This window comes from Schistocerca nitens, chromosome 7 (assembly GCF_023898315.1).
Source record: "Schistocerca nitens isolate TAMUIC-IGC-003100 chromosome 7, iqSchNite1.1, whole genome shotgun sequence".
Classification (NCBI taxonomy): Eukaryota; Metazoa; Arthropoda; class Insecta; order Orthoptera; family Acrididae; genus Schistocerca; species Schistocerca nitens.
The window spans coordinates 360,931,236-360,948,277 of record NC_064620.1 but is presented as its reverse complement, the minus strand read 5'-3'; the positions used below and the strand labels follow the sequence as shown (position 1 = coordinate 360,948,277).

The following is a 17,042-nucleotide window of genomic DNA, read 5'->3' as shown; positions in this document are numbered from 1 at the left end:
ATGAATTTGGTTCCTGTAACTACTAAATTATTTCGATACATACGTTCTGAACAATATTTATTAATACTAACTCACTTTCCAGCACACTGACATTTCACATTACACACAATTTAGCTGCATTCTGTGTCATCTACTTAAATGCAAGAACCATCTCTTCGTGGCCAGCTAGGGCTCATCCTAGTCCAACGCAAACTAAGTAACTATTATTCTTTGTGTTGTCTCAACATTACAAAAATATATTTATTATGAGAAGTGTCTCCCTACGTGGACACCGTAGTCTCACTACAGTCAGACTAACTCTTTATTTTCTGTGTTTTGGTATCAGTGACATTATACTAAACTATCAAGAGTGCTGTTCCTTTACACATCCCCAAGAAAATTAAAGCTGTAATGCATAATTTGGATCTTAAGTTAAAAAATTAAAAAATTCATAATTATGTTTATTATGTAAATTAGTCGTTTTAGTACAGCAGCTGGAATTTCATTAATATCAGTGGCCATTAAGTTAAAAGCCATACAAACGCTACTTTTACATGAATACAACTGAAAAATTACACTGTAATTGCATAAACATGCTATGTTGCAATATTAATTATTAACATAAAAAACTAGAAGTAATATGAAAAGAATTCATGTTCATACTACAGTAAATAGTAGGTCATCTAATAAAACCAATATTGATTATTGTATGTCTGGTAGTGGGTAACGCTATTGAGGTTTGTTGATAGGTTATTTTCATTGAAAGTCAGAATGTCTGTGCATTTTTAGAAACCACTGCCTTCTGCAAGGGCCTGATGATCACCTGTATGCACAGTGAAAAAGCGGCGGAGAAGGTACTGTCCGTAACATGCGGTCAACAGTCCCCAATTCATAATAACATCAATAAGAACTTTCGTTATACTCATTGGATCCAAGCCTCCTGCTTCAATAGTTTACACATTTTTCCAGTACAACTTACAGCACTATTATTAAACTAGATACTAGCTTTACAGCTAATTTATGTCTGTTAGGAATAGAATGACACAAAACGTAGCACAACTCACTTGCTTCACAGCCACTATCAAAAACTCGACTCCGTATTATTCCTGAAACATTTCATCCCATATAGGTGCCTCATGAAATTGGTCAAGGAAATCTTTCTCATACTGTCTCCAATTAAAATAATCTCTGTAATAATCCCATTTACACATAGAGTCACAGGGTATTCAATATTCACGTTTTTAGCTTCCTCTTCTAACTATTCCACCAATTTCAAATCAAAGCATTCGACGAATTCATGTACTTTCGTTTGCGGCACATCGGCTGAACTTTCGTTAGCAACGGTGTTCCTTCACGTCATTGCTGTTTGAATCATTATCATTTGCCTCTACTTCTTTTAACAACCTGGCACAGCTCATTCGTACCTTAACCTTGTAATACTTGCAACCCCGATCATCAGCCCCTAATCCTTAGAATTTTGCATTACTGAATCTACATCCTCCAGAGGAAATTTAGTTAGTGGATTTACACAATTCACGTAAATGTAAGCATACGCACCATCTCCGTTATCACCTGTTACGTTTAAGCTATTTGAGTCGTCCGTATTACCTGTAATTTTTTTCTTTTTTAAGCTTATCTCACTTCATAATGTCTCGAAAACAATGTCTGTTAGATGATCAATATGGTTCAACAGATTGTCAGTACTGGACTGGTAGATGCTACTGAATATCATCCTGTTATCAATTTGTGTGTTTTGATTTAGTAATTTGGTCTATTTGCCAGTCACTGAGTTTATTATTGTCTCCACCTGGTAAGTGCCTGTTTCCTCATAGATGGGAATAAGTTTCTCTCGTGTGGCCAAGTGTGCTCAAAGTGATACTTTCATATCAAAACGCATTTTGTTCTCTATTCCGTCTCAACTATACATTTTCTACGTGTTTGCTTTCGTCATAATCTCTGTTTCCTTAATGACACATCCATGATAATTAGATTGCCTATTTCGAACTTCTAATTTACATTTCTATCACATGGCCTACCATTAGTGCGCGTTTACTCCTCATCAGCAGCCAGTCACTCTACCATTCCAAAAATTCAGTTAATCGATCAACATTATCTGTAGGTGCGGAAATGATTATTTTCTGTCAGTAGGAAGGCAGTTTACCTTCTAACCCTGTTATTATCATTTCTATTTTCATATTTTCTGTCAGCTACGACAAACGCGAAACCCACATGCTAAAGAATTTTTTCATCGGTTTACAATCAGTGTGACTGCTGCAACTCTAAAATTTCCTTAATGCGATATTTCGTTTGACCTGTGACCTCAATTCAAAAATTGTTTTACATCGTATCCTGACATCAGCTGTCCAGCATAAAACATCTCCAGAAATAGACTTCTCATAAATGAAATTTTTTGCCTTCAAAACACCCATTTTGCAACACTTCTCCGAAATAATTCCAGAACTGTAATGCGTGTGTTTGCTTATATGGATATTGCACACGTACTGCACATATATAACGAAAGCAGCGACAATAGAAATAACTGTCGCACAGTAGTATTATATATAAAATTACTGCTAGGTTATGTACTTTCTATGTCAGCAATGCTAGTATTTAAATCCTCTGCTCGGAATTCTACTGGTTCTAATTTGTCAGAAACTTTTTTGTCAGTTTCATCACTTCTTTTTTCTTTCTGTTTGATAAATATTTACTTTTGTGTTTACCTCTTCAAACTGTATATATTTCAGATTCCTTGCCAACTAATTCTGTTAACTTTTCTCCTAACAGTTCGTTTACTTTTTTATATTGATTTCTAACCTTTCTGGTTTTTTTTTTTTTGGCTTAAACATTTTATGCAATTCGGAAAATTGATGCCTACTTTTACTTTCAAATCATGATGATTGGAGTCAGTTTTGTAGTTTAAGGTACTTTCGATATCATTCCTTATGACTGGACTCGAAGTCATGCTTTAAATTCGTGGCCATTTTATTTTGCTGTTCTTCAGTGCTGGAATCGATTTTATGACTTATTCCACGAATTTTGGAAAACAGTAACTGTAACCAATCTGTCGTCTCTACGTTTCTATTAAAACTGGTGCAAAGGAATCTCTTGCGTCCTCTGACTCATTGGAATGCTGGACTCCTTGAGTTTCAGATTCACTGACACCTCCAGCAGTACTCTTTTTTACTTTAGTAACCTCAACATCTATTACATTATCATCATAAGTTGGTTCTATTTCTCATTGCCCTTATCAGTCGATTTTGACTTAGATCTATTTACCGTCTCTTTCCCATTATCGTGAAAAAGTGGCTCTATCTTAATTATAGCATCCCTCTTTCCAGTACGTTCCAGCTATAAACAACTGATTATAGCCAGTTATTATCTTGTATATTTTCGACTTAATTTATTTACTTGAACTCTACGAGTAATTACAGCAAGGTGTACCAGTAATTTTGTTGTGAAGTCGCGCGGCGTAATGCAGACAGCAACAGCAGTAGTGGTGGCTCTGACGGCGATGGGTATCGCCTAATGCAGTGGCGCCAGTGGGGTATCGGGCTGACATCAGTGAATGTACACAGCAGCTTGTAGATCCACACAGCTCTGCGATGATGCACCTTCATCCACTGCACTCAGTGGTGGTGGGGCCGAAACGTAGCGTCGTCTTACTTCCTCCCATCACGCTCAGATTCGCCACAGATAACAATCGCAGTTCACCCTTCACGGTTTCCACCTCTGGGTCTTGCCTCTGTATCCTCCTGAGGCCCACGGTCCAGTATACTGGACTACGCACAAAAGCAATGCTTGAGACACGAAGTTCAGTATACTGTACCAGCCATTCTGAAAAAAGTAAAATTGCAAAAAAATGTCCTGCTTTAATATGTATTTTAGGAAGATCTGGTCCCAAAAAGAGTATATTCTAAAAGCAATTAAAAAAAACCCTTATCCGTTTGGGCCTCGGGAGGGTATGTTACGTTTTTGGATCCTGTTTGTGCCTGTCAGTTTCAGATCCTATATCGATCACTTCCACTGTTCACTTTGCTACACCAGTTCGCATCATTTGTGGCATAGAGGGTAAAAGTAATGAGGTTTGTTGTTTGGATATTTTTGTTGACAGATTGAACCTTCATGCGATTTTTAAATACCATGGTTATTTTTGTTGACAGTTTGAATCTTCGTGCCATTTTTAAGTACCGCTGCCTGTTACAAGGGCCTGAAGATTTTTGTACAGACTGCCAGAATACGGTGGGAAATGTTCTGCGCATAATGTCCAATACGCAAGTCCACAACTCAGCCCGCCAAAACTGAACTAAAATATTCTACTTTTATATGTATAATTCAGAAGAGTCAGGAACGACAATGATAATGAAAAGTCTGCTGTCGTTTGATGAATGAGGGCATTCTGGTAATGGTTATCATGCACAAGAAATAAATTAGCAATACGGTAAAGTTTTCTTATCGTACTCAGCATTTCACACGGTTTAGAGGTGACTTATACTCAACGATCAGAGTATTCATCATTGTTTCTCCGCCTGCTAATAAAATATACCTAGTTGGTCGCCATAGATGTGGCGAATAACCTACGCCGATGGCCACGTGGGCTTGTGTAACATAGCGGATGGTACACAAAACAATACAGCAAAATCGAAATCAAGAATTTCCAATAAACAATTTATACATTAATGTTTACTTTTAGGCATTTGCACCGGTCTTGCCAATCATCATAAACGCCATCCTCGACTGACCGGACACAATCATGATCAGAATCACGGCACATTCTGAAGTGTGGCAAGACGCATCGAAGACAACTGAATCACCTCCTGAGACTCTTGAGTCGTTGCACCCATTTTGACTGCAAAATTATTTGTATTGTTGTTAGTTAACAATTAACAAAATTTCCAATTTTTATACGAGAAAAACCGTGCTATGTTTACCTGTAAAACATCAGATCGATAACTCTTAACTCTGTCTTTGAGAAATTTTCAAAATAAACAATACATCGATTCTGAAGTGTCTCTTTTCTGACTTGTGTACCTTACTCAAATGTTAATAACTTCTTGAAAATTGATACGACTCAATCATTACATGTACTAAATACAATGCTGTAATTTGAGCTCATTATTGTGATTATAAAAGTTACTTAAGGCAACGGCCTTGCCTTAGTGGATACACTGGTTCCCGTGAGAGATCACCGAAGTTAAGCGCTGTCCGGCGTGGTCGGCATTTGGATGGGTGACCATCCAGCCCGCCATGCGCTGTTGCCATTTTTCGGGGTGCACTCAGCCTCGTGATGTCAATTGAGGAGCTACTCTACCGATTAGTAGCGGCTTCGGTCAACAACACCATCATAACGACCGGGAGAGCGCTGTGCTGACCCCACGTCCCTCATATTCGCATCCTCCCTTGAGGATGACACGGCGGTCGGATGGTCCTGGTAGGCCACTCGTGGCATGAAGACGGAGTGCTTTTTTTACAAAAATTATTTAATGCAACATGTTTTTAAGCTTTTTGTTTCAAGACTCAGTTTTTACCTAATATTTCAAAACGTAAAACAGGTAGTTTCATGAAAACCTCTGCCATACCTTTGTGAGTGTAAAAAGCTCTATAATCAGAAGTATTACTTTTTACTTCTAATACTACACACTTTTGAAGTTTCATTAAGTGTGAATTTTTATGGAAACTCATCAACAGACCATACTGAAGCTCAAAATATATTTCATGTATGTAGTTATATATAATCTTGTCATGTCTTGCTACATTAGTTAAATATTAACACTATTTTAGTTTATTACACAATTCTCTGTCTGCTATGCACAGGCATGGATTAGGCAATGCTGACTTGACCTTGAAGAGTGACAGTGAAAACCTTAAAACTCAGTCTCTCACAAAACACTGTCTCTCACTTGCCACCATAGACGTAGAGATGTAGCACTTGCTTCGTCACACTGTCAGTCAAGTACCTCCTCAATTTTCCTTACACTGTACATAATTATTGTAAAAAATCTTTCCTAACATAGTCGAAACACACCAAAATATATTAGATAACCTACAAGTCTCCATAGAAGCAGCTGTGTTAACACCTCCTTGCCCCCTCCCGCCCATCCCCCCGCAGAAACAACCTAAATTAAATATGTGTGGCCTTATGAAGTGTAACTGGATATGACCAGCAATTCATAGTTTATGTGTTGCACTGATTTACTAAGAAGCACAGTTCGGAGCATGTAGCTCTATGAGATAGAACATAAGGTAAGAAATTTAGACATTTACATAAATAAGGATATGAATATGTGAAACACTGCATGATATGTATAGCCATACACGTGAAGAGATAGGTGGACTGAACAGGTGTCATAAGCTGAAGATAATAAAATCTTAGGTTGATCAGTAAGTAGGCGGAATGTTTTTAATACCATAAGTGAAAGCCATTGATATGATGTACTTGGAGTAGTTAGGTACCTCTAAACATGATTTACGGTAAACTATGATATTGTTAAATCCACAAAAAACCGTGCACTGACAAATATGTATACTATTACTCCAAAGAGCAGGTTAGTGTCACTTACAGTTGCATCAAAATTTGAAAGTAGCAATAAAGAGTAAACTAAGGTGACACAGAGTTTACAGTCTAATCAATGCAAAACATTTAAAAATTTATACATATCTTGGCATAATCTATTTATAAATGTGATAAAAAATCAGCTATTAACACATCATGCAACACGTAATTATTGCTCTGCAGTGAATAACTGGGAACACATCATTAAGTACTCTGCTTTTAATGCCCTGACTATATGTTGAGTTTTGCTTCACGCACAGTTACGCAATTTATCAAAGCGTCGGGTTTTGACATCGTTGCGCCTGGGGACTAAAGAACAAGTAGAATCGTCGTAAACACATCACTATTTATTCTACCTTGGACACATTTACTTCATGTTGATCTGTTATCCACACGTAATTATTTCTTGAGGTAGAAGGGCTGTGACAACGTTGCCGCAGGGGGCAGAATTGCGTCCCTGTTAACGTGATAGGCAGTATACGCCCGTGGCCACTGTAGTGTCGCAGCTGTTCATTCACGTGCTCTCATTGGTCTCAGTACTATCCAGATGTCTGAACGTGCCGGCCAAAGATGCGCTTATTTCTTTTCTTGCCTAAGTACAACTAGGTTGCCACGAAATGTCGCGAGAATGTAAAATGAAAATATTTTTCGAGTGTGCTTCCACACCAGCTTACTACATTGCATTTTCATATTAAGTTCACAGCCAGAAATATGCACTAGTTCTGTGCTCAGAGATCAGGATCTTCATCTAGGCATTATAGAGATAACCGCTTGCACCTCAGTGTGTGTTGACTAGCGCAGACAAACAGTTGACTGATGAGGTGGACCCTCCAATGGCTCCGTGCGCCGACCAGTCGCACTCCACTGGACATCTCACCAACACAAAAATACAAAACTTTACGTCAGCGTTGGTACCGAAGCATAGTCGTGCTGCGAGCATATGACTCTAGCGTTCCTAGCTACCGGCACATCAAGGAACATTCGCTACACGCCCTACTGTCATTGTTCTGCTGTAGCTTCAAGCGAAATACAGTGTTCAAAAGCGTCATCATAACACTAAAATATAATTATAATTTCTACCTGTTCTCTATAACTACTTCAGTTACATACACAGTGACAGCACCGACCTACTAGTGACTGCTACTTAAAACTAACTGTTTAACGAAACATTGTCTACTTCTTCTGAAGGCTACACACGCTAGTCTGCCACGACCTTTGCATGGTCTCTCATTAATACGATTGCGTTGCATTTTCCGTTCGTCTCATACGTAATCTGGGGCGAAAGTCGTCCAGCGTTTGCACAACGGAAAACATAGCTCTGCATTCATTGACGTCAATAATGTCTTCACATAATGAGCTGCACAGATTGTATCTTAGTGACTTCTCGTCATAAATGCACACTTCAGATGAGCTAACGTTGACTGCTATGCTGTCACAAAGGTCCTCATAGCTAATTTTATGCTGTTTACAGAATTCGGTCAAGTACATCTTCCACCAGTCCTGTTGCAATTGATGACAAAAGTTTGAAAGAGTTTCCCACACCAAAGTAGCTTTGAACGATAAAAACGCAATTTGCCAAACAGTGTACTACACTTTACGATTCAAACGATTTACATGGGACAATCGCTTTGTCATTAAGTACACATGGTGTCTTAACACTTCCTACATTAGTCATAGCATTCTTCATGCTCCGACGTGATTTTTTAATTTCTTGAGTTCGTCCTTCGATTTTTTGGCGCAAGTTTTCCTTTTTGTTGGAAAAAAATTTCAATTTTCTGATGATATGTTTCAAATTTCAGATTACGTTTTTGCAATATTACCCACCGTAAGTCATTGCTATGCTATGCACTGTCGAATCAAAATCACACATACGAAAACGCTCTCTGGAGGCGGGTTGCACAGCTCGAAGTATTATCGGTTTTAAAATTATGTTCTACGTTAAATAAATCGTCAAACTGTTCTTCTTCAGCAATAATATCGCTATTGTTTTGCTCTGTGTCAGCCATTACAAAAATGTTCACAACAGTTACTGTTCGTTGTAACAGCATAATGTACTCGGAATTTAAAAGTTCCTTCGCGAAATTAATTTTTTTTTACAGTTCACAGTTGGTTTACTATTCACAATTAAGCAACGTTGTATCCAGTTGTAGACTAATCCCCGATGTAGAAGATTTCACAATACACGCTATTGAGCGGTGCTGTGTGCCACTAGCTTAACCGTTAGAACCACCTCTCTGCATGGCCGCCCTTGGCTCACTGCAATCAAACACAAAGTAACTCTTTGTCAACGCAGTTGCCACTGCCAACCAACCGCGTGGTGAAGCGATGCCGGGGCTGGACTTCAGTTAAGGAGTTTTAATTCGATATGGTACCACGCTACTGTAGGTTTTAATTTTTAATGTTGACTGTGCCTTCTCTGGCATGTTATCGTAGTTTTATGCTTCTGAAGAAGGCTAGATTATTCGAGCCGAAACCTGGGTAAAGACCAGAAAATTTTCGCAGCTGAGGCGGATTTTTCAATATATAGGTATATAGCTGACGGCCCTGCAATATGCTAAAAATTCTTAGATTTCTATCGTCACAGCAAAGCAAACTTCCTAGAAACTCAGCTGGTTGTATTTATTATTTAAGTATTAACTAACCACAGCGAAGTTTTGGGATACACGGGATCTCAAAATCTTGGTCACACCGAGAAGAAAATTTTAATTCGATCTTTCATGTGAGCGATTGTCAACGAACTGTACAGACCAACGTTCTTCAAATTTTTGGAAGCTAAAATAGAAAAACATTCAACTGTCTGGGACCACACTCACCTGAAGACTGCAGGAACCGAAATGTCTATAACTTCCACATCTGCGATGCACTCAATGAAAGAGAAATGAGACAAATACTCAACATAGGTAACTGAGCATACTACATGCATAGCCAAGTGAGTAAAGTACGAGCTGTGCATTGGACGAAATGCGCTATTGTCTCAGTGAAATTGACATGCTTCAAGCACAGCATGAGAGGGAACCGGACAGCACAATTTTAGAGACTAGAAGCGAATTCTCTCCCTTAGAAACAGTTCTCTGCGGTATCCAGAACTTTCCTAAGCTCTCCTACTTGGGGAGATTGAATGCTGCGGCCAATCTGACGAACGAATATGTTCTCGTTTCTCTGTACATGCAGGGGAAATCAACAGAATCTTCTCACTCCAAGCTTGCAGAAAGAATCATAATATTCGAAGAGTTTGGTCGTGGTTTCGAACAGTCTCTCTCAACTGGTCAGCACCGATCGCAGCGCGTCTGCTAGCAGGGAAACCAATCTGGATTGGACAGTCTGTCATTTCAGGAGTGAATCAAAGAAGTTTTCTCGCCAGGGAAATGGCAGGAGGCACTCTCCTCTCTCAGATACAGGTAGGAAGGAGATTTTGATTCTCAAACACCGTCTGGGGCAGATTTGTCGCATCCGATGTCATCCGTACCTGTGCCAACCAGATTAGTGCCAGCAACTCTGTACAAAGAGCATATCGAGAAACAGTACCATTTTCACCAAAACCGGCGGCCACCCAGAAGGCATCCATTCCCTGCTACTGAGACACGTTGAAAAACCTCTTCTCGACCGTACGGGTCTGCCTAGCCACGAGGAGCTAAACTTTTCTGGCGAGAAATAGAATATTTGCCAGTCCGAGCAAAATGTGATAGACTCACACAATTAATCGTGACAGAGGCGAAAATAATCGCAAAGTGATATGTGACTGGCATGTTAGAATTGCGCTCCATTAACGGATTTTAATAAAATGGACTAATGAAGAACATGAATATATAAATTCCTTTTAACTGAACAAAGTTTCGTTTCTGAACTGGGACAATCACAAAATCAACCATTAAAGACTTTAGTGGCGCTCGAAGCTCTTGACAAGGATGACTGTATCGCAGTCATGTTATTGTACTTGTACAAGACTTATGATTCTATTAGTGCTAGAAGCGCTAGGTCTAGGAGGAACAGTGAACAAATGCTTCAGAGTGGAGAAGATAAATATAGGGCTCACATTTTCTTATGATAAATTTTTGTAGTCAAACTTTAAGTATATAAACATAGGTATCCTTAGATGTGTTCTATTGGCTCCAGTTCTATCCTTAATACGTATCAATAACTTTCCAGGTACTATAAGACATTGAGTAAAAACTCACTTTTTTGAGGACAAACACATCAGTAAATAAAAACTGAGTATGAATATGTCAAACAGTGTGCATTCCAGAATAAAGATGAAAAGTTGCGTTGTAGCATAATGCATATATTATAAATCTATAAATTGTGTAACACATACAAAGTATTTAGAGACGAATATTGATTGTTATTCAACATGTAATGAACACATGACGGTACTGATAAAAAGAATGTCGTAAGAATTTTGTGCTCGTAGGTTTTTATCATCAGTTTATAACAGCCAGTGTCTTAGGGTGACATATTGCTCATACGTGTTCTCAGTTGTTGGCGATGGGATTCTTTCCTGACTATCGAAGACGCAAAACATCGCCACAGTTTTTAAGCTGCAGAAAGGGTTTGTACAAATAATAACTAGAAGTAGTAGTCGGGCTCATAGTAAAGAGCTATTTAAAAAGTAGTGTATCCATAATGCACCAGGTCAGTTTATGTACCAATCTGCGGTGCATATCCATATCACATAAGCATTACCAAAAGCTCTATACATGGTCGTGGAACAAGAACCAGTGCGGGCTCACAGCAAAAAAAAAAAAAAAAAAAAAAAAAAAAAAAAAAAAAAAAAAAAAAGAAAAGGAACAACCTTTTTTATCACGAAATAAAACCATAAAACTATAACATAAAGTTTCCCAAGGAAATCAAGTATCTGTTCAGAAAGGCAGCTAAAATATTCTTGTTAAGGATTAGATAATACTCCATTAAAGATTCCCTCGAGGGCTCACTAGATGAGTGTTTATGGCCCTGGTGTCAGTTTTCCGAACAGAGCGTGGTTAGTGCAATGGGCATAGTAGCATCTTCATGGCCCAGATGTCGTCAGTAGGTGTCCTTAGTGTGTGTGGTAACGAAGAGGAAAACTACGTTTCACATTACAATTTGTATGAAGCAAATTGTGTGTAAAACAAATGACATTGTATGATATGGACCAACGAAAACGGCAGGACAGCTCTTAAGACACTAACCACTTACACGGAAGGATAAAGTTTGCCTTCCACATGGTTTTCCTAAATCTCTTCAAGCAAATGCTGGAATGGTTTCTCCATGAAGGCATGTCCAACTGCCCATCCTGTTCTTACAGAGCACACTTACGTATGCCGATTCTGTACAACTGAATTCTACTGTATTATCATGACAATTGTAATATCATTCTAAGACGATCTTTGGATGAAGAAAACTAAATAAATTAATGAATGATAAGATAAAATGACATCTCAAATAAAAGTGATTTAAAATTATAATTTACTTGTAGTTACAAATAGTGGAAATTCCCGAAATCGACCCTAAGGGCTAAAAGAGCTTTGAAGACCCTTGTAATATATCAGTTACAGCCTGCGAAGAATTTTGATTTCTTGTGCCTAACAGCAACTGTTTTACAGAGAACAAACGGTATGCAACAGACTGGGAAATCCGGCAGCTACCTGATTGCTATGCTTGCGGAGCTCTTTGTGTACTGCTACTTTGGAGATGATCTCATTAATGAAGTAAGTTATTCATTGCGAAATTGTTACTTCCATTAGCACATGTTTTACTTCAATACCTAGACTAGCATCAGCACACATTCCGTTTTAAAATAACAGATACATACTAGAAGACATTAAAATGTACAGGTTGTAGTTTTAGGAACTCAATTCCATATGTAATATCTGAAGGTCCTTGAATTAAAAACAACAGACTGACAATTCAAATATGCCTGTTTACAAAAGTATAGTAAAAGGACTTCGCTCTAATGTTTGAAGTAACCGTTATTCGTGCTGTCATAAATGTAAGTCATTTTGTTGTTGCAACTGATGAAAAGAGAATAATTTTACATACATTTAACTTCCAAACGTCTACAGTTTTCTACGGTAACAGACATTTTGAGGCTAATGTAACCTGTAGAACACTGGAATATGGAACAATGTCGAGAGAAATTCGATACACGATTAATGCTACTCGCATGTACAGCACGTAGAGATTAAAGATAATATCAACACCACGAGTTTTATATCGTGTATTATTGATGAAGCCATATCACAGGGCAGGCCAAAATTATTATAATGGTAGCTGAATACTTAATTTCTTATGAGAAAATCCATTTCGCCTCCCTTAGTCAAAAGGAGAGTGATTATTGGGTTTACATAAACGTTTTCCAGTTAATTACAATTACGACTAACAGTCTGATGTGAAGTGTGTAATTTTTGAACAACTGTTCACTGTTAAACATTCAGTTTATAATTTTTCATTTACCTAATATAAATACCAAACTGAAAGCCTAATTAGTTACGTAAAAGAAGCGTTCAAAGTACGAGTAATAAGGAGTAAACGTAATAAATTAATTTGCAAAATATGAGGAAATTTATTTTGCTGCCTCATTACCGAAGAATCTGTAACAATGTTGTTCAATACTTAGTGACCCTGTATTAGATTCAGAACTGATTATCGATACCGAAAATAATGTTTCCCTTCTGTCCGTCTGTGTGAATTTTGCTGTTTGTCTCACACTAGAATGCATTAATCACTACAGTTTTATCCAGATAGAAAATCATCGTAAAACTGAAGTTAGTAGTAAACGCTGGTATATGATTACACAGTTTCCTTATGTAGTAACCACGTATAACTAAATTATTTTGTCTCATTCTCTCTTACTTACAAATACTCGAATAACTTATTTATTAATAGTTATCCTATAAAGTTATCATTGTATCTATATAACTCCATTTATTTTACTAACTCTCAGTAACTTGCTTTTCTGAACTTTTTTCCTAAGAGGTTAAAACATTGAGAGAGACAAAGTCTTCAGTCTTCCGTTTTTGCAATTTCCCTGATGTACTTGACCAACATGGCTGTCTAAAAACATTTCAGAACAACACTCAACGACTTACCCTGTCTCTAAATCTTCGCTGTTAGCCCACATGATCAGATGGAATCCTCATACGCCAGAGCACTATCCAAAAAGACAAGAGTACAGATCCAGTCTTCGGTTCAAGAACCTATTTCTCTCTAGAAGTGTCATATTACTATACTCTCTGCTGTAGAATAAATGTTTTATACACAGTTAGTAGGATCTTTTGAAAAGGGAACTCCTTTCGTCTCCTATTCAAAATAAAACTGAATGCATCTCACAAATATGTTGACATTAAATGAAAGATAACTGAAACCTGCAGTTGTAGTCGACCCATTTTACTTGCTGGACCAGCAACTCTGTGTGAGTGCAGGTAGCACCGTTAAACCAAGGAATATGATGATATGTAAAATTTCATATTTCCATTGCGGTTCTGACAATATTAAATAACTGATTTCATCGATTCTGAAGCTTTCAGCCACAATTTGATACATATCTTTTTCTTTTATTCGCAAGATACAATAAGAGGGGGAGTTGGAAAATAAGTTTCCCCTGTCGATGGTGGGCAGAGTTTTGTGATTTGGGCGAAAGACAACACGACAGGTGAACGCACACATGCAAGACACCGATATGGCACTGGCTAGAGGTCGACAGAGATCGAGCAGATGGCGCTGTCAGAGTGTCTGCGCAAAGCGGAGGCCAGCTGCTCAGTCTTTCCCCATAGCTGTGGAGAGGTGCGTTTTGGAGTCGTGGTCAAAGGCAGACGTGAGAGCTGTTATCCGCTATGAATGGGCACGTGGATTATCAGGCACAGAAGCTCGTAACCGCCTATGTGAGGTGGATAGGTCAGGTGTGATATCAAGGCAAATGTTCCGGGGTTGGTGTCAGCAATTCAGTGATGGACGCAGCAATCGCAGGACATACCGAGACCTGGACGGACGCGCATGGCCACTATAGATGCAAATGTCAGAAAGGTGGATGACATGATTAAAGCGATCCGGCGTATGACCATCGATGAAGTAGCGGCAGAACTTGGAATCGGACTTGAGCGAGCTCACAAGATCTTATAAACCGGTATGACAAATTTCTCAACTTACTGGGACATTATGTAGAAACATAAGGATATGCCATATCTTTAATGTCTCATTTTCTTTTTTTTTTTCCTTTCACACACTACTTTGACAACAGTCGACAAGGGGAAAAAGGGGAAACTTATTTTTCAACTCCCCCTCGTCATATGTGGCATTTTAAAAATTATGAAACTATTATGAGTATAATGGTCAGCGAGTTACAGTGCTTTGCTGCTGCTAATGGTGGTGCCATTTACAGAGCGAGAACGTGGCACTGGCAGCGTACGACGCTGTGACGTCACTGCAGGAGTGCCCCCTGTCCATCAAGCGGTCGCTGCTGCTTCTGATGCACCGCGCGCAGCGACCGCTACGCATCACGGCCGGTGGGTTTTTCCCACTCTCCAGGGAGTCCTTTGTGGCGGTACGGAGACTTTTCCTGTGTTCCTAAAACATTTTGTGCTTCGTTTCTTACTTATAGTAAAGATTATTTCAGAGGTAACTCCCACTTTCATTAACACTACTTCCATGGAGTGCCCGCTGGACATATCTTCACACACTTTTCTGTATTACAGGTCTCATAATATTTAGTTGACGTGAAACTGTAACTTCTCTCTCTCTTCCTTCTCAGATAGGAGCTAATAAGTTTATAGTTTTATTAGTTAGAGCATGATTCTAGAGTTGAAAGTGTTGTCCAGGAGGAGCTCTCAATCATTTTTATCAAATTATAATACACTTGCAGTTTTTTCCAACCTATTCATGTTGCAAGCTGCCACAGAACACGACGCTGCATTTTGCGACAATACATGAGGCACCGTGTCCCTGTGGTACCTAGATTCCACTTATCACCTGATTATTGTAGCAATCGGTATACTAATTGGTTAAATAGACTAAAGCTACACTGCATGGACATTACCTTCTGTTCCCATTGCAGGGGAATCTTCTTCGACCCTAGAGCGTATGCACTTTTAAGCCCAATTAATGAAGCAAGACTAGTGCATCTAACAACTGATGCTTTCTAAGCCAAGATATGTACAGAAAACATCTGCTCTTTGTGTGAAAATACTATCAGGAAACTCTATCGTTGTGACACCAATTCTAGGAAGCTTCTGTTAACTCAGAGAAAATACAAAGTATAAAACAGGTGAAATTATGCACATTTAAAATTAAATGATGAAATGCAATATGTGTCAAATAAATTTACAGAAAATACTTTAGTACGCTTTAAAATATTAATACTGATTCAAAAAACTACTTTATAAATTATTTGTAACCTTTGTAAATCGATAGTAAACTTAAATAATTCAAGAACTAAGTGAATTCAGTAAAACATTTTACTATCGTAATTTCTATAACAATTAGTGATTGTGCTGTTGTTCTTTTAACTAGTTTTTACTTCATGTTTCAAATCAATACCCATATCACGTGGTTTAAAAAATTTGCTTTAATTTACTCCTTCTGACCGATAATGATTGCTTATTCCGCCAATGACTCGCGTATAAAATCTTTGCGTTTCTTCCTTCTGCATACTAAACTAGAGAAATTTAAATGATTTGTATTATTGCGTTGGCCCCTAAATCGACATGCGCCTCACTGTTCTTGAACTTTCTAGAGAGTTTAGGTCTCCACAACTGAGCGTTATCTCGTACGTTTCAGAGATACTTGCAACGTGATATTTAAAAACTCCCTCAATCAGAAGTTTACAAATGTACAATTCATTGCGAACATATCGATTCAGGTGCGCAATAGATTCTGTAATATGTTGCCAGGTTCTGCTACGATAATACCAGCAACAAGTCGGAAGCGAAACATTACTGTAGTCACTTCGTAATGGCTTAAGAATTTGTAATCTCAAGGAATAAGTTACGTCAATTACGGTACTACAAACATCCGATGTGGCGGAAGAAATCTGTGTTATTTTTGAAAAACAAATACTTGACTAAGTGTAGAAACTCCAACTCATGACTGCTTTTCTTTTGCAGGTCGTCAATGTGTCTTATTCATTCTTCGCCATTCTACGCAATTTCAAGAATGAAGGGGAGTAGCGCTGTTCTCACGTTTTGTTCCGTTACAAAGGATGATTACATCAGGAATGAGCAATATCATTTTATTTCCTTTTGTGAACAAGGGATCATTTTTTTCGGACAGCCTCTGTTACGTAGTTAATAAAACAAATTAGTGTAATAGTAAAAGGAAAATTCGTGAGACAGACATGAGAACAGAATTCCCAGATATGAAATGTAGACTGTAGTAGTTGCAATCATAAATATTTCTTACACAGTTCATAACGCATGCTCTAGTCAGAGAAAGGCTTTATTACTTACTCGGCTATCAAACATATTCCTTCAAAGAATAACATAATATTTTGGTAATGATTTTTTATTTATTTTACAAATGTTTATTATCAACACACACTTCAGCA

The 17,042-nt window shown here is 38.1% G+C and overlaps 1 protein-coding gene across 1 annotated transcript in view; it reads left to right on the top strand.

Moving 5' to 3' along the window:
* The window catches only part of LOC126195632 (odorant receptor Or2-like), a 43,574-nt gene extending 26,909 nt beyond the window's left edge, over window positions 1–16,665 (top strand). The window contains exons 4-6 of the mRNA XM_049934257.1: window positions 12,109–12,213; window positions 14,883–15,044; window positions 16,603–16,665. Of these exons, the coding sequence (XP_049790214.1) occupies window positions 12,109–12,213; window positions 14,883–15,044; window positions 16,603–16,665 (330 nt within the window). The remainder of the gene's footprint in view (window positions 1–12,108; window positions 12,214–14,882; window positions 15,045–16,602) is intronic.
* The last annotated feature ends 377 nt before the right edge of the window (window positions 16,666–17,042 follow it).